Here is a 17088-nt window from a genome sequence, read left to right as displayed (position 1 = left end):
GGCTAATCGTACGAGAGGAATTGAGAAAGCACTAAAAGGCAGTAATAACACATCCTAATATAAACCCATTAATTCAAGTTAATTGTTGCAATTGGTCTTCTGTTGTACGATTACCCAGTCGATGATAAAGGTACTGATTACACAGAGCTGTCAGGCAATATTATAAGAGCTACAGAAGTTTTTAGTCTAGTTGTTGTTAGTTCAGGAACAAGGAAGAGAGGAGAAAACGCCAAAACACTGTGGATAGTGCTAAGAGAAATTCTTTATCTGCTGAGACCCCAAGTCACCTAATGGCACTCGGTTTAATGGGAAGTTGCCAGAAGCACTGGATGTGGTTCTCTTATCAAATCACAGCTAAGCCAGGGTTATTTTATATATATTTTATATAATAAATTAAGTAATTAAATAAATGAATATATATGTGTATGTGTGTATATATATATATATATAGCATATCAATCAAGAAATTGCACCACCAATTTCTAAGTAAGTTTCTAGATCAAACAAAATCATTGCATGATTTAAGAATGATTTGAGCTTCAGCTTAGGTTCTTGGCAAACAAGTCAAAGAAATATGTATCTAGAGAGAGAGCGTTTCCATTCTTCAGAGAAGAAAAAAGAAATATTTAAACATTTTGATGCATATATTAACATATATATTAATTTATATCATCATACCAGTTGCAAAAGACTTCGAACATCACACGTCCATGAATGTCCAATGGGACACCTCAAAACCGGGCCGGTGCTTTATTGTTCGGAGACATCCTGCAGTATTATGACATCTCCGCCCCTGGGCTATGCCTCCCAAGAGCCAAAAGCACCACCCCATCCCAGTGATAACCCAAATCATCCCCATATGTTTCCAGAATGCTCCATGGAAACCCAACAGTCTCTGGGAGCCATTTGCAGGTTCAGTGGCTAAAAATAGAGGCTGTGTTCTAAGAAGTTGGACTTTGGATGTCTGAGCCACGTTTGAGATTGGGCCCGATTTGCATTATCTTCTCTTGCTGGTCTGTGACGCAGCCTCCTCCAAGGGCTTCGTGCTTCTGCAGTATCACCCATCCCCCACACCCAACCTATAGGTCCGAGGAGGCAGTGACTTGCCTAAGATCACAAGTAAGTGGCCACGCCGGGAGCCAAACCCAGCCTTGATTCCTGAGCCCTTTACCACTCCAGTGGCTCACAGCACCCCTGTGGGGTGAACGTTCATGACCCGCATTTCCCAGGTGCAAAGCAGAGGTTCAGAGAGGCAGGGTCACTGTGGCCCAAGTTCCCAGTGGGAGAAAGTGGCAGCACTGGGTTTTGACCCCAGGCCTCTCATGCCTCAGAGCCCGTGTTCCCAAAAGCTGGCTACACACACCCAGGGGGTGTGCAGGACAAGTCACCGAGATGAGCCAAGTAAACAAAAACCTCTATATTTATTTTAAATTTTAAAATGGAATAATTTAAGCCTTATTACTCATATACAGAACGATCGTAGTACCTGTATATAATTTATAAATAAATACGCATATTGGGGATGCTTGCCCAAACAGCGTTTACTCTTGGGCGCATGATGACAAAAGGAAGGCCGCCGTGGCCTCACCTGCTAAGTGGTGGGGCCTGCCGGGACCCCCCTCTCATGTAACGTTGCTAGAGAGGGGCATAGCATCCAACTTCAGTGTGGGCTCCAGCCTGACTGCCCGGGTTCAAGTCCCTGCTCCGTCACTTCCTAAGCTGTCTGACCTTGGGCAAGTGACTTTCCCATTCTGGCCTCTGTGTGCTCGTCTGTAAAATGGGAATAACAGCAGCTCGCGCCTCAGAGGGTTGAGGTGAGAGGTCCATCAGTGAATCCTTGTCAAACGCTGAGAAGGATGCCTGGCACACCATACGTGCTGAGTAATGTGAGCTATGATTGCTGTTTACCCCGCCTTGCAAGCGGGCTAACAGGTGCAGGGCGCTAAAACAATGAGGTAACGCAGTTAATACGGAGTGGGTCTGGCATCCAGAGCCCGGTTCTTAACCACAGCAGCAGCTCAGGGCTGAGTCTGTTTCCCCCTCTGTAGGATGGGGTTAACAGCAGCATGCACCTCACAGGGCTCTCCCAGGAGGCAAGGAGATCCCATTCTGGAAGAAGGGAGATAGCCATTCTTCCCCGCCAGGACCAGGGGATTAGAGAGCCCAAAGTCTCAAGAGTTAGGAAAGCTACCGGAGGAGGTCCCGGGCTTACCCGGGCCTTGGCCCCAGAGCAGGACGAAGTCGCCCTCTAGTGGCCGAAGCAACCCCAGCCACCAAGCGCCCGGCAGGCTCTTTGTGAGCTACGCTGCGAGGGCATTCACTAAATCCTGGAGGAAACGGACACGCCGAGAAGCTGGGACACTCGCCCACGCCTGCATAACGAGTAGGTGGTAGAGCTGGGGTTTTAATCGCGGCAGTCCAGCCGCAGAACGTACACTTCTTCCTCTTTACAAAGCTGTCCGTGCTCTAAATAAAACCCAAGCTCTTGGAAATCTTGGGCAGGGCATGTCTTCGAACTCCAGGACCGTGCTGGGCCTCACCAGGCAGCTTGGCATCCCCGGCCCGCCCACCAAATGCCAGCAGCACCAAAGCAAAGGACAGCTCCCCGTGCACGCGTGTTCTTCACACCCCAGGAGCGGGGGCTGGAGCTTCAGCCGCTTCCTGCCAAACTCAGGAGTGACGGGTTGGGGTACTCGGGGTTCTCGATGACCCCGGGGCCAAACTTGAGCTCCAGGAAGCGACGGTAGTTGTTAGGCGCCTGAGCCACGAAGCCAGCAAAGGACAGGGGCACGAGAGGCTGCAGGAAGTGTTCGGGGAACTCGACATCCTGCCGGTGGTCCAACCACGTGTCCTTGGTCATGACCCCGTTACGGGGGTAGAAAGGCCACAGGTCGACGTGCAGGTGGTTGCTCTCGCTGTACTGCACGCGGAAGAAGTCACCCTCTACCGCCTTCTCCCACACGAAGCCGCGCTCGTCCACCACCGAGCCCGCCTCGGCCCCTCGCAGCTGCTCGCAGTTGCCCACGTCCTCCAGGTAGATGCCCAGGTCCACGTCGTAGTCCCACGGGATGATGTCCCCGTGGCGGGCAGCCCCGAGCAGCGAGCCGCCCTCCAGCCAGTAGCGCACGCCCGCCGCCTCCAGCACGCCCACCACATAGCGCGCGGTCTCCCGCAGCGCGCGCAGGCAGCATGGGGGCGTCCAGCGCTCCTCGTAGAGGTAGGCCGGCGTGTCGCCCACCACCGTCCCGAAGCAGCGCGGGGTCTCCTTGCTGCAGCCGAACCACTCGAGGCGCCCGCCCTCCCCGCTCACCAGGCGGATGCCCAGCGAGCGCAGCAGCGCCGCCCGCCGCACGCGCCCCTCGCGCTCCGCCTTCCAGCGTGCGTGGGCCGTGGCCAGGGGAGGCTGGCGCGCGGCGCCGAACGGCTGCTCCAGCAGCTGCACCGCCCAGCCGCGCAGGGCCGTCTGCAGGAAGAGGCCGGTGCCCACCGGCCGGGCCAGGGGCGCCGACAGGTTGAAGAGGTCACGGGCGCGCAGGAGCACCACGGCGTCTCCGTCCAGGGCGTCGCAGCGGGGCGCGGAGGGCGCGGGGCCATAGCGGGCCGTCCATTCCCGCAGGCTGACGTTCAGGGCCAGGCACCGGGCAGGGTTGGCCGAGGCGACGGGGGCGGCCACCAGGCGAGCCCCTCCCGCCCGGAGCACCTCCACCATGCGCTCCAGCTGGCCCGGTGCCTCGGCCCTCGTCCCGTCGGGCACCAGGGCCACGAACTCGGTGGCCACATAGGTCTCAGGGCGCGAGGCCGCGGCGGGCCGGTCCAGGGCGGGCTGGAGCAGCGCTAGGCGAACGTTGGGAAGGCGGGGCAGGGCCAGGGGCGGGTAGGGGAGCGTGTCGGCGGCCACCACCACTGGCTGGGCTGGGTCCTGTTGCAAGAAGGAGTCCACCAGCTCAGGGACTGCGTTGTCAAAGGCTTCGAACTCCCGCACCAGGACGGTGACTCGGGGGCCGGCAGCAGCTCCACGGCGGGGACCCCGGGCCCGGGAGTTCCCGGGCTGGTGCTGCAGCCATGAGACATAGAAGAGGACCAGGAGGTTGAGCGTGATGGCGGCTGCCAGGGCAGCCTGGCAGCGGGTGAGACGCATGGGGCCACAGCCAGGCCCTAGCTGGGCTTCCAGGGCATCCTGGGGAGGGGAGAACGAAAGGGGAGGCTGGAGCTGGTTGTCAGAAGCCTCCTGCCCCCCCACCCCTCCCCTCCTCAGCGCTGCCCTTCCCTCCCATCCCTTTCTCAATTTGGTTTCAGCTCCGACTTCGCCTCCTCCAGGAAGCCCTCTCTGACCTCTCATCCACCCCCTCTGGGCTCCTTCAGCTCCTTGGGTTCTCCCACCCTAGCCCACCACTCCACCCCATTTCTGCGTGGGCACAGGTATCTGTCCTCCCACTGGGCAGGTTCTGAGCTTGGTTCAATCACTGCTGGTCCCTAGTTCCACCCAGCACAGAGCCTGGTGCTCAGCAAGGTTTTATCGAATGATTTACCTTCCCTTCTTCCTTGTTCAATCGCACCTAATCTTTATCCTTTTCTTTGGCAACTTCTCATTCAGGTTCCGGTTCAGTTATAAATGTCCCACTCCATTCCCAGGCCCAGCTTGTACCTTCTGCTCCACCATTCCCTCCTCCAGGAAGCCCCCCCTGATCTGTCTCTCCTGTCCCTCTCCCACTCTGGCTTGGGCTCCAGGGTGAGGCTGCTGCTTCAGCATTGGCCTGCCAAGCCCCTCCCCCACGGTCCCCTTCTCACTTCCTCAAATCCTGTGCCATCTGGTCATCTCTTTCCCGATGGTCAGCCAGATCGGTTTGGTTTTGCAAGGGAAGCTAGAAGTGTTTTCTTAAATCACAACTATCCCAATTTTTAATATTGACCAGTAATTGATTAAAAAACAAAAACCAAAGCAATTTTACCATGTGTTAACTAACCAGAATTTAAGTAAAAACCTGAAATTAAAAAAAAAACCTTGAATGCTAAGTCCTACCAAATAATAGATAAAAAATAAAATAAAAATAAAATATCTATATCTATCTATCTATCTATCTATTTTAAAGATTTTATTTATTTATTAACAGAGAGATAGACAGCCAGCGAGAGAGGGAACACAAGCAGGGGGAGTGGGATAGGGAGAAGCAGGCTCCCAGCGGAGGAACCCGATGTGGGGCTCGATGTGGGGCTCGATCCCAGGACTCCGGGATCACGCCCTGAGCTAAAGGCAGACGCTTAACGACTGAGCCACCCAGGCGCCGCTATCTATATATTTTTTTAAAGGGGACTGGGCAGCCTCTTAAGATACGTGGCTAGGGGCCATCGGACACACCCACCCTTCCTTCATCCGCGGCACTCCTAAGCAACCCCCAGATGGCGCTGTCACCCTGTCCCCATCACAACGCGAAGCTCTGGCTGGTTTCCAGCACCTGAGGTGTAACTAACTCTCTGGGCTCAGCAAATACTCAAAAAAAAGTTTCCCCATGAAGGATTTCCACAGGTTTCTACTCCTCCCAGAAAGCGGACATCAGAGACCTGGCTAATCTTCCTACCTCCTCAATACTTCTTTTTTTTTTTTTTTTAAGATTTTATTTATTTATTTGACAGAGATAGAGACAGCCAGCGAGAGAGGGAACACAAGCAGGGGGAGTGGGAGAGGAAGAAGCAGGCTCATAGAGGAAGAGCCTGACGTGGGGCTCGATCCCAGATCGCCGGGATCACGCCCTGAGCCGAAGGCAGACGCTTAACCGCTGTGCCACCCAGGCGCCCCCTCCTCAATACTTCTGACCACAGCTCCCCCTTCATTCCTGGTCCACCCAAATCCCCACTCAGCCTCCCCTGGTCTCTTGACCAAGTCCGCTCCTCGTGACACCCGGAGGGGTCTTCATAAAGCACAAACTTGACCTCTCCCTCCCTGCGCAGAACCTGCCATGGCTACCCAGTACCCTGAGGAAAAAGTTCAAGTTTCTTACGACCTCCCGCAAGGCCTTGGGTGACCTTGGGTCTCTTGCTGGCCCACCAGTCCAACTCCATCTCCTGCCATGTGTCAAACTCTGCCTAAGCCACCGTGGACTTTTCCTCCAACAGATGTTATTTCTAGGCCTCTGTACATTCTGTTCTTTCTGCTTAAAAGATTTCCCTTCCCGGACACCCCTTCTCCCCATGCTTCTTTTCTCCTGGAGAACTCCTCCTTATGCTTTAGGCCTCAGCTCTGATGCCTCCTCCCCCAGGAAGCCATCCCTGAACCCCAGGCTTGGTCAGAAGTCCTCTATGGGCTCTGGAAGCCCCTGGGCTCCCCATCCCAGCCCTGCCCATTCTGGCTGGGTATCATCTGGGGATGGGTCTGTCTGCCCTACTAGACTGTGAGACCCGGGAGGGTAAAGCCAGGGCTTCCTCGATCACCTCTGTGTTCCTAGCCCACGGGTGGGCGCTGAAAGTGCACCTGGTGGAAAACTGATGCCCAAGGCCAGGGTTCTCGGAGTCTAGAAGGCCTCAGGTTCCTGAAGCCAGACTCTGTACTGTGGCTTGGGGCCCCGGGTCTTCCTGCCTCCTCTCTCCTCTCTCTCTCTTACCAGGAATGGCCTCCTACCCCTCTTCACCTGTCCCAGGTCTGCCTGTCCTTCTCGGACCCAGCTCGCTGGCTCTTAAGAGTCGGAGTTGCTCTTTAAAACCTTGGAATCACCTTCTGGATCTTAGACTGATTCTTCCTTCGGTTCTTCCCTCTTTGTGGAACTCCTACAATATGCCAGGCATTGTTCTAGGCACTGGGGACCCAGCAGCGGACACAGAGCACACAGAGACAGACAATAACCCTGACCTCACATTACTGGGGGGGGGGGGGGGGAGCGGGCTCTGGAACCATAGAATCTTCTGGGGTCTTCAAAATCTTAGAATCTTAGAGCTTATGTACACAGAAGCACAGGAGAGACCACTGATGGTTCTAGAATCTTCTGAAGATTCTAAAGAGACCATCTTCCTGCTCTGTTCTCATCCCCCCCAGTCTGTTCCCCACTCAGCCCCCCGAGGGATCCTGTGAAAACTCAAATTCGATTTGAGTCCTGCATCTGCTCAAACCCTTCTGTGGATTACAACTCACTCAAAGGAAAAGCCAAAGTCTCCACCGGGGTCCGTAAGGTCCCACGTGATCCCTCACCCTCTCTCACTGACTTTGTCAGCTCCAGCCGCACTGGCCACCAAACACCAGTCTTCAAATACTCCCAGGGCATTGCGGCCAAAGCACTGGCTATCCCCTCTGCCTGGACGCTCTCCCCCAGGTATCTGCATGGCTCCTCCCTCATGGCCCTCTGCTCAGATGTCACCTGTCCAGTGAGCCCTTTCTTTGTCCACTCTTTTTCCAAATGCATCTCCCTATCACCTACAAATTTCCTGTGCCCCATCCCTGCATTCTTCTCCCCTAGTCGTTATCACATAGATTTTACTTATTATTTTGCTCAGTGCCTGGCATACAGCAGGTGCTCAATAAATGTGTGTGGCACGAATGGCTGACTCCAGTTGTTCCAATGGGGAAACTGTGGTTCAGAGACAGAAAGGACTCAAGGAGAACCCTGATCTCTACCGCCCAGGCCCTGGCTCTCGCCATGCCCTGTCTGGCTGACTCTGGGCCAGAGGTGCCCAGAAGGACAGAGGACAGAAATCGGGTCCTCAGAGACCAGTGGGTACTATAGCCAGACCAGCAGGTGAGGGGACCAGAGAAGAGAAAGGAATCATCCAGTACCCTAACACGGTTGGTCCTGGCTTCCCCAACTATAAGGGCTCAAAACTCCTTTATGGAGGCAAAGGGTATGAAATGATGATTCTGAAGGTCCAAATGTTCTGTTTCTCTGACTCACAATACGATGATAGTATCAACAATTCTAGCTGCTCACAATAGGCCGGATCCCTTTCTAAGCACCTTACTTAAATTACCTTGTTCAATTTTCATGTTCTGATTACATTTCAAGATGAGGAAAAAGCACAGAGAAGTGAAGTCACTCATTCAAGGCCACATAGCTGGGAAGTGGTGAACCCAGGATTTGACCCACAACACTGGCTCCAGAGCCATGTTTTCAACCAATAAGCTCTGCTGTCTCCCTTGGGTCCACTCAGACAGCCCAGCTCACTGTCCACCTTCAGTGAGCGTTCTGCGGCCCTAACCTGACAGGTGTTTTCAAAGCTGAATATGGCACATTACTTAATAAATTCAACCCATTAGCCCAAAAGACAGATATTAACTGAGTACCCTGTGTGCCAGACCCTGTGTTCTGGGGACAGGGAAAGATCGAAGCAGTCACTGGGCAGGGCCTCTAGAGGTAGGAAGATAAAAATCACACACAGAACTTCCAGATAGGTCAGGAAACCAGCGGGGAGGGGGGGCTGTGATAGAGAAAAGGTGGTCGGGGGGGAGAGGTCAGTAAAGCTGAGACTTTGTCTCTCCATTCCCCACAAAACAATGTAAGCGGATCTGGATTCACTTTAGGCCTGGGTTCACCTGGCCTGAGCTCTGCTCGGGACTGAGCCTCAGCTGCTGCATCTGTGGAATGGGAACGTGACAGGCAAAGAAAATGAACGATATAGGGGAAGGGCAGTTTCCACATGAGTGCTGGTGACACTGAGGAACGTCTTACCTCCTCGGTTGCTGCGGGAGCTCCGGGTGGGCAGTTCCAGCCCAGCTCAGCCGCACTGCTGAGGGAACGAGAACCAGAAAACCCCAAATCAGCCAATTTTGCACAGTAGAGTACGATTTCACCTTACCTACAAAAGTGGCAATGAGAAGGTCAGAGAATCCTTTCTCTTTGAAGTTCCATATGCTCGGGCACCACCTGGGGTGTCGTAGGAATGGGTGGGAAGGATGTCAGTTATCACAGCAATCTATAACCATCCCTTTCTTATGAATGTGTCCAGAAAGGTGGGGCTAGAAGTGACCAAAGCTGTTACCATGACAACCCCTTCGCTAGACCTACTCCATCCTGAGACCCAATCTTAAAACTGTCCTCCACCTTGGTGGGCCTGGTTCTTAAGGTCACGGGAAGGGGGACTGTCCTTGTTACCATAGTAACCAGGGGTTGGCCTTCCCTGTTTCCATCTCCTGGTCCAGGCCTTGTAACCATAGCAACGCCTCCTCAGCAGAGCATCTTCTCTAAATAAAAACACCTGGTTGGTTTGGTCCATGGACCTCCCACCATGAGAAAGAGGAGGGGAAATGGTTGCCATGGTAATCCCAGCTGGGTGGCTACGGGGAGGGGTTGGGAAAGAGGTGTTCTCTCAGCAATCAGTGTCCTTGGAGCTGGGGTCCTTTCTACCTGGGTGCTAGGTGACGTTGCCATAGTAACCAAATGAAGGTGGGGACAGAAGGACCACCAGGGACTTAGGTTACCTTAGCAACCTCCTCCTGGGGCAGGGACAGGTGAGGTTTAGGGCTCCAAACCACAAAGGGGGAGGGTTCCATGCTGGGGAAGGGTTACCATGACTACCGACCTGGGCCAGGATCAGAGAGGATGGGGCCATTGCTGAAACCACCCCTGGTGGTCGCCCTTTCTCTCAGAGGGACAGGGTCAAGGAGAGTGACACTTCGGTCTGGAGGGAGTTAGAATTTTCCTTTGGGGCGAAGCAGGAGGAGAGGGGCAGAAAGCGGCTCCTCCCAAAGTCCCGCTCTTCCAGGCGCGACCCTCGCGCTGGGTCTGGGTCTCAGTTAGCCCTCCTCGGGGCGCGCGCCTCCGCCCCGCCCCTTCCCGCCCACCCGCACGTGCGCGCGCGCTTTCGGGGTCGACCCGGGTGGGCGAGGCGCGCCCCCGGCCTCGTTCCCATCACCGGCCCCCCCCACCCGGCCCCCGCCGAGTGCGCGCGCGGGCGGGTGGGGGGGGGTGGTGCGGCCGCGCAGGCGCGCGAGACACAGCGGGCGCGCGGGCCGGCCCCGGGGCCTCCATGATGGAGGAGCGAGCGGCCGCCGCGGTCGCCGCCGCCGCCTCCTCCTGCCGCCCGCTGGGCTCTGGCGCGGGCCCCGGCCCGACGGGGGCGGCCCTGCCCTCTGCCCCTGCCCCGGGGCCCGGCCCGGCTGGTAAGGGAGGCGGCGGCGGAGGCAGCCCCGGGCCTACAGCGGGACCCGAGCCCCTGAGCCTGCCCGGGATCCTGCACTTTATCCAGCACGAGTGGGCGCGCTTCGAAGCGGAGAAGGCCCGCTGGGAGGCCGAGCGCGCTGAGTTGCAGGTGAGCGCCGCCCCGGGACCCACGACCCCCCGCCCGGCCCGGCCCGGCCTCACCCGCCGCCGCCGCCGCCGCCATCTTGGAGCAATGGCCGCCGGGACGGCCGGGGGGGCGGGAGGGGACCGCGACCGGCCCGGAGACGAAGTGAGGGGCCATCCGAGGGGGGTCTGGAGGGCACCCGGCGGCTCGAGGCGGGTCGGGGGGCCCCGGGGCGGGAGGGTCCGGCCGGGGCCGGCCGAGAGGAGGGGCGCAAGGGACCGGAACCGGCTGGGAGCTGTAGTGGGAGTGAGCGGACCGGCAGACGGGTTCCCTGGACAGGGACCTCGGGCCCTGAGGGGAGCCCAAGAGCACTCAGCAAAGGGTGGTAGGAGGAGTTGGGGGGGGGGTCTTGTTGTTGGGAGTGAGCAAAAGCCCGAAAGGTGCCGCCGGGCTCCCACCCCCGTCCCTGACCAGGTGAGGGTTGGAGGTGGAACCTGATGGGCTTCGGGTGGGAGAGAGGGGGCGTCGGGGGAACTTGGGAGCTGCCGAGGGCGAGAGCGAGTCGAGCGGGGAACTGGTCTGAGTGGAGAGGAAGTCACGGAGCCTGGGACCGGGTGTGTTTCGGAGCGTTTGGACGGGGGAGGCGGGTAGAGGGAACTGAAAGATGGCTATATGAGGACTCGGGATGAGAAGAAGGCCTCGGGGGGTCCCAGGAGGAAGATGTGTGCCCTCCCCTCTAAGGAGGAAACTTTGGGGAGCCCGGCATGTGTGGCTATCGAGTGTAGGGTGGGGTCCCGGGAGTGGAAGCATGAACAGGGCCAGGACTTGGTCTGGGAGCCTGTATGGAAGAGCTGCAGAGCGGAAACTCTAGTTTGAGGGGTGTGGAGGAGTGCGGGGGGGCGGGGGGCGGGCATTGGCCTTGAGATGAGACGTGTGTATGGGATGTCAGTTGGAGAACCCTGGACTGGAGTGCGGTGGCGTCCAACGTGGTAGAGATAAGGGGACCTGGGATGGAGACAGGAGGACTTGGGGGGGGGGGGTACCTGGAGGGTGGCGGGGAGATTTTGCAGAGCAGCCAGACAGCGTTGAAGAAGCATTTCAGAAGGCCTCTGGGAGATGCGTTTGTGGAAGTTTCTGGGAAAGGACCCCATGGTTTGTGGAGTAGCTTGGGAGAGGAGTGTGCCCTGGGATGATGTCTGTTAGAGCCCGAAGAGTTGGACTGGGTTTCGTGACCTTGAGAAGTGTGGGTCTGTTTGTGGGGTGTCTGGAGGATGGAGCATCAGAGCTGTGAGGTTTGGAAGGGACCCAGGGATGGGCCTCGAGGATTCTCGAGGGTTCCTGGGCTGGGGTATAATTAGCAGAAGCCAGTATCTACTTCTGCCAGTTCAATTTTCCCCTTCTGGTTCACGGTTTCCTGTCTAGTTGATATGGGGACCCCAAATAAATAACCAATTAGAATTTTGTCCAGAGGCTGAATGAAGAGAGCATTCTGCAACACCCCCCCCCCCCACCACCACCACGTAGGGATCTGAGCTGTGTGGTAGCTGAGGCTTGGCATTGAGGTGGGAGAGGAATCCTTATGTAAGCACCCCTCACTTTTGTGTTCAGCTCTGTTTCTGGAGCTCTTTCCCAGCATCCATCTCGCTAGATCTCAATACCCCATTATGGAGACCGGGCAGGTGTCATTGCTCTCACTCAGCAGTAATGACAGCAGCTGCTGTTTATTGAGCACATATGAGGTGCCAGGCACTGTACATAGCACTTTGGATACTTGGTATCCTTTAAGCCTTGGAACATTCTGGGAGGGTGAGTGATCCTATTCCCCCACCCCCTTGCTTTTTGAGAAAAGAATCCAAAGAGGAAAGGGAGGCTCTGAGGGAGGGACAGTCCGTGATTGACCTAGGATCACAGCCTGTGGGTGGCCGGGCTGGTCTGTGGGCTTTTAAGAACCCATGCTCTGTACCTCTCTGCTGCCCAGTACAGATGAAGAGAATGTTCCACTGAAGCCCAGTGGCCTCCTCGGGATCATCCAAGCAGTCATAAGCAGACCTGGGATTGAATCTTGGTCTGGGGGACTTCCCGCCAGTGCACCTACAGCGCCCACCATACCCGTACCACCTTCTCGTCTTTGAGACTGACAAGAGAAAAGCGCTGTTTATGCCCTCACCTAGTGGCCCTTCTTGGAGTTGGAGAGGAGTGTGTGGAGAGCCCCTGGTTAGGCTCTCCCATGTCTAGGCTGCAGCACCACTTACTGTGTACCTCTGCTTCCTTTTGTTCTGTCACATTAGTGAAAACGCAGAGGTCTCAGAAGTGTGTGTATGAGTGAAAAGGGAGAGCCCTCCCCCCTTCCCTCCTCTTCTCTGCAACTGTTCTTGTTAGAGAAGCAGTTCAACTCTGTGTGTATAAAACATGAGGTCACATACAAATCATTTTGCGACTTTTCACATACCCGTGTCTCGGTGTTCCTTTCCTGTCAGTGCGGAGAACTTGCGGACTACTTCTGATAACTACATTCCACTGGATGTTGATACCGTAGCTCCTTTAGTTGACCCTTGTTGACAGACTTTTAGCTTCTTTCCAGTCCCCCCCCCCATCAGAAATGGCTGCAGTGAATATCTTTATATTCCCAAGTGAGTAGAAAGCGGAATAGCTGGGGGGAATCGTAGAACAGCTATGTTTATGAAACGGTGACCAGTTCAAGCTGCCCCCACGGTTCCACGCACTCCCTTCAGCGGCACCTCATTTTACACACCTTTGCTTGGACACTTACCTCTTAACAGAGGTGTGACTTCTCTTGTGAGATCCTTGAAGGCCTGGCCCGTGGCAGACCTTTGTGAGGAACCCTGAATACCTTTCCTCCAAATCGCGGAGTACCTCTGCTCCAGGCGCAGGAGCTGCCATGCAGTCAGTGTTCTCAGTGAGGACGTGTGGGGGACGGTTGGAAAGGCAGCCCCTCATGAGGTCCTGCCAGGAGGTACCCAGAGATCGGAGCAGGGAGGTGGTGTAGATGCCATCTGACAACAAGCGGGACTTTGTCAGGTGGGGGATTCCAAGAAGCAGGCAGTGTGGTTTCTGCCCTTCAGAAACTTCCAGGCTAACAGAGGAGGCCCGTTTGCACAAGAGCCTGCAGAGAACTGCGCACACTCACACCCAGGTGGGGTTGCTTGCGTGTGTGGCTCTGCCTGAAGCACCGTGATCGTTTGAATGTAAGAAAGCATAACCTATTTTAATGAGAATGTGAATTAAGGTCATAAATATTTCCGATTTTAAAGATACACGTGTGGTGCATTTAAGGTAAATCAACACGGGATAAGCACAAAAGGTCACGTGCAAACCCTGCATAGTTTATAGATCTGCGGCACTTCTGGGGAGGGGAGCTCCCCGAAGACAGGAGGAACCTGTCGGGGGATTCTCAACTGGACACTCGTGGAGGAGCAGCGATAGGGAGATGTGAGGAGCGTGGTGACAGCAGAGAAGGTGTAGAACTGGCCCCTCCCCACCTCCAGTGGGGGTCCAGTGGGGAGGCATCCCTGCCGGGAAGGGAAGGAAGAGTGTCGGAGATACAGGGCCAGGTGGTCCAAGAGGGAGATACACAGGACTGGGGGCTGGGACAGAAAGGTCAGCCGCAGGGTACAGAGCAGCATCCATCAGCTCCTGGGAGGCTCCTCGGGAAGCCTTTCCAGTGCCGCCTGGCTGGAGAGAGGGAACAGCCGCAGAGAGGCCTGGGCACGGTTCTGGCGGGGGGGGGGGGGGGGTGTTCTAACAGTCTGGCCAGGGCGAGTGGCAGTGGGTGGTTATGGTGGGTAGAGAACTTCCAGCTCCTGGGCTCACCTGTCCGCCCGCCACGGCACTCACAGATCAGGCGGTGCTGGCTGCTGGCATTTTCGGCCGTAGGAGGAACTGGCCGCCAACACTTCCCCTTTCAGTGGGATTCCACTGAGTTGGTTCACTTCAACCACATTTTTCTGGTTCTCTCTTCTCCCTTCTTTGCCAGGGAAGCTGGGAAGGGGACAACAGAGCAGAGTGGGCCACGTCAGGTTCTCGCACCATAATTAGGAGAAGAGAGATGGGGCTTGCTGTGGTGAGAGCAAGGAGATATTTGGCCAGGCTGAGCAAGTGTGAGGGCCTGGTATGTTCTTGACTTCACTTTCTTTCTTTTTTTTTTTTTTTAAGATTTTATTTATTTATTTGACAGAGACAGCCAGCGAGAGAGGGAACACAAGCAGGGAGATTGGGAGAGGAAGAAGCAGGCTCCTAGCGGAGGAGCCTGACGTGGGGCTCGATCTGTCCCAGATCGCTGGGATCACACCCTGAGCTGAAGGCAGGCACTTAACGACTGAGCCACCCAAGCGCCCCATTGACTTCCCTTTCTTCTCCCCGCAGACTGAGTCACCTGTGTTATCAGTCCTGCCTCCTTATTACTGCAAATCCACTAACCCAGCCCCCCTTCCTAGTCCAGGCCACCATCATTTCTCCCTGAGATTTCTGGGACTGCCTCCTGTGACTGGCCTTTAGCTTCATGGGCATGCCCCCGTCCCCAAACCCCTAGCCGTCAGTTCTCTGCAGTATAGCTGGAATTGTCTCGGTAACATGCACTGATTACATCTCTTTTGCTTAAAAGCCTCCCGTGGCTTCCCCTGTGCTCTTAGGACAACCTTCAGACTCTAACTTGGTCTGCGGTCCTTTCTCAGGCCTACAAGCCTCTCTGCCTTTCCTCACTAACCCTGTTACACATTCTCATGCGGCTGTACTGGCCTTCTTAGCGTTCCATAAGCCTGCCATGCAGCTCTTGTCAGTGTCCTCGGCCAGCAGCACACGCCACTCCCCTGGCCAACTTCTAACAGCCTTCAGGTTTTGGCTGAACGGTGCTTCTTACCTCCAGGAGCGGGTTGGGTGTCCCTCCTCCGGTAACATCCTTTACTTCCTCACCGTGCCTAGTCCCATCATATGTTGGGTGTCGATGCTCCTGCCTGTCTCCTGCGCTGGCTGAGAGCTCCGTGGGCCAGGAACCACTCGTCTTCTCCATTACTCGCGGGCGCCTCACGCAGGACCTGGCTGTCTAGGCGGTCACCAGTTGCCGGATGTTGAATGAACGCGGATGTTCAGCAGGCTGTACCAGCCTGGGAAGTAGAAGGCTCACTACGGAAGCCCCAGAGGGTAGGGAGGACAGTGAGGAGCTAGTGACTTGGCGCTTGGGGTCGGCGATTGACCTTTTCTTCTCCACCTCTCCCCCCACCTTCTAAAGTGACCGGACAGGGTAGATTTGGGTGATTGAGATCATACACAAAGGACAGAAATTCAGACTGCTAAGGTGGTGACCACGTGTGACTCTGCCTGTCTGGCCTTAGGTATTTACGCGCGGATGTGTTGATTTACAGTGTTGAGAGAAGAGAGTGTTCACAAGGGGGGAAAGGTCCTATTCCCTCAACAGGCAGATGCCCCACCACCACCACAGCATACCTGGTGACATATAGTGACCTGTTCATATTTGTCCCACACCCCCTTCTGGAACATGTCCCCCATCTTGTTCAGTGCTGCATCCTCTGTCCGCAGCTGTACGTGGTACACAGTTGGGCCTCAGTAAACATCGGTGTCATAAACGAATGAATGCATGATACCTTTGTCTTACATCAACGCACGTATACTCCTTTTTATTTTCTTGAAGGCAGCCTACATTGCAGTTACGCCTGTGGGCTACATCCCCAGAAGTGGACCTGTCAGGACAAAGGGAGTGTGCATTTAACATTTTGATAGATATGGCCGAATTGCCCTCCAGGAAGGGTGCATCGATGTATGACCCCACCAGAGGTATAGAAGTGCCCGTTTCCCCGGTTCCCGGCCGGAGCCAGGCATCATCAGCACATGCTTAGTCTCAGCTCACTGGAGGAAGAGACCTGGTCCCTGGAGCAGGACCGAGGCGATAGTGGGCTTGCGGGTGCAGAGCTGTGCCACACTCCCAAGTGCCCGGGGCAGGTAGGTCCTCCAGGCCCTTTGAGCCTAAAGGAGAGGGAGAGCAGTGCGGGTGGGCATCTGAGAGGCTGCCAAGAACTTATAGTCCTGGATCCGGGCTTTGAGAATGGGCACAGCCTGGAAAAGGCGGCCAGGCCCGGGGCTTCTGGTGGAGTCATTGACGTTCTCCAACAGCACGTGATGTTTGGGGATTGGCTCCAGGAAGCTGCAGCTGCCTGTGGGGGCAGGAGGCCTGTAAGCCACGGACATCTCTGCTTCATGGGGCGTGGGTCTTAAAGAACTGGGCCTGTTTCAACATTATGGAAGAATGGACAGGGAGAATAAAAATAATAAGAGGTAGGAGCTGGCATTTATTAGCCCTTCTTCTGTGCTAGGCCTCGGACTGAGAAGAACTTAACACATGAGGGGCAGGCACTCTCGTGAGCCCCATTTTCTAGAAGGGGAAATGGAGGCTCAGAGAAGGCCGATGACCTGCCTAAGATCATGCAGCAAGTAAGTGGCCGAGCCCGGCCTGGAGCTCAGGCTGTCCCAGCCTGTAACAGTGGAGCACTTGGGGAGAAGCCAGGGTTGAGCCCTGCTCTCAGGGCTTTGGCACAGGACTTCTGGAACATGGTCAGGGGCCAGGATCCTGCCTCGAAGGCCGTTGGCCCAGTGTCTCCAAAAGACCTGTTGACAGACCAGAGCAGACTGGGGTAGCCCATGCCAGCAGACGGTGTGAAGTGGTTGGCAGGGGCCCTGGGTCATGTCTGTGGCATGTCTCGCTCACCCTGGGCAGACTCCAGCGGGACGCTTGGTCCCCGCGGTGGGGGTTGGGTGGTAAAGCTTTTGCATTGGAGCGGGAGCTGAGCTGAGCCACCCACTCTTGTCCCTAAGCTCCCAAAGTAGCTTCCTACGCCTCCCAGAGACAGATGCTCT

General features: G+C 55.9%; 2 protein-coding genes across 6 annotated transcripts in view; one reads left to right on the top strand and one right to left on the bottom strand.

Annotated features, from left to right (window-relative positions):
• Positions 1 to 633: 633 nt before the first annotated feature.
• On the bottom strand, positions 634 to 10314 carry FKRP (fukutin related protein). 2 transcript variants are annotated; one of them, XM_026481993.4, is made up of 3 exons: positions 10281 to 10314; positions 8649 to 8706; positions 634 to 4177 (listed from the first exon to the last, which is right to left on the bottom strand). In XM_026481993.4, exon 3 carries the CDS (start codon positions 4136 to 4138, stop codon positions 2651 to 2653), a length of 1488 nt encoding a protein of 495 aa, XP_026337778.1. In that variant the 5' UTR covers positions 4139 to 4177; positions 8649 to 8706; positions 10281 to 10314; the 3' UTR covers positions 634 to 2650. The 2 variants fall into 2 exon arrangements, with proteins under 2 accessions (XP_026337778.1, XP_057170492.1); XM_057314509.1 differs by having other exon boundaries at positions 8649 to 8703; positions 10281 to 10294.
• The window catches only part of STRN4 (striatin 4), a 25825-nt gene continuing 18661 nt past the window's right edge, over positions 9925 to 17088 (top strand). For 2 of the 4 annotated variants that reach the window (XM_026481986.4, XM_026481985.4), the window contains exon 1: positions 9925 to 10227. In XM_026481986.4, coding sequence (XP_026337771.1) covers positions 9946 to 10227 — 282 coding nt within the window. In that variant the 5' untranslated portion in view covers positions 9925 to 9945. Of the gene's footprint in view, positions 10228 to 14404; positions 16177 to 16547; positions 16666 to 17088 lie in introns of those variants that run through there. The other 2 variants (XM_044378198.3, XM_044378197.3) reach the window with 2 other exon arrangements.

The sequence above is a fragment of the Ursus arctos genome, unplaced genomic scaffold, assembly GCF_023065955.2.
Source record: "Ursus arctos isolate Adak ecotype North America unplaced genomic scaffold, UrsArc2.0 scaffold_19, whole genome shotgun sequence".
Lineage (NCBI taxonomy): Eukaryota > Metazoa > Chordata > Mammalia > Carnivora > Ursidae > Ursus > Ursus arctos.
The sequence above is the reverse complement of the archived record's forward strand: the minus strand, read 5'-3'. Positions and strand labels throughout refer to the sequence as shown.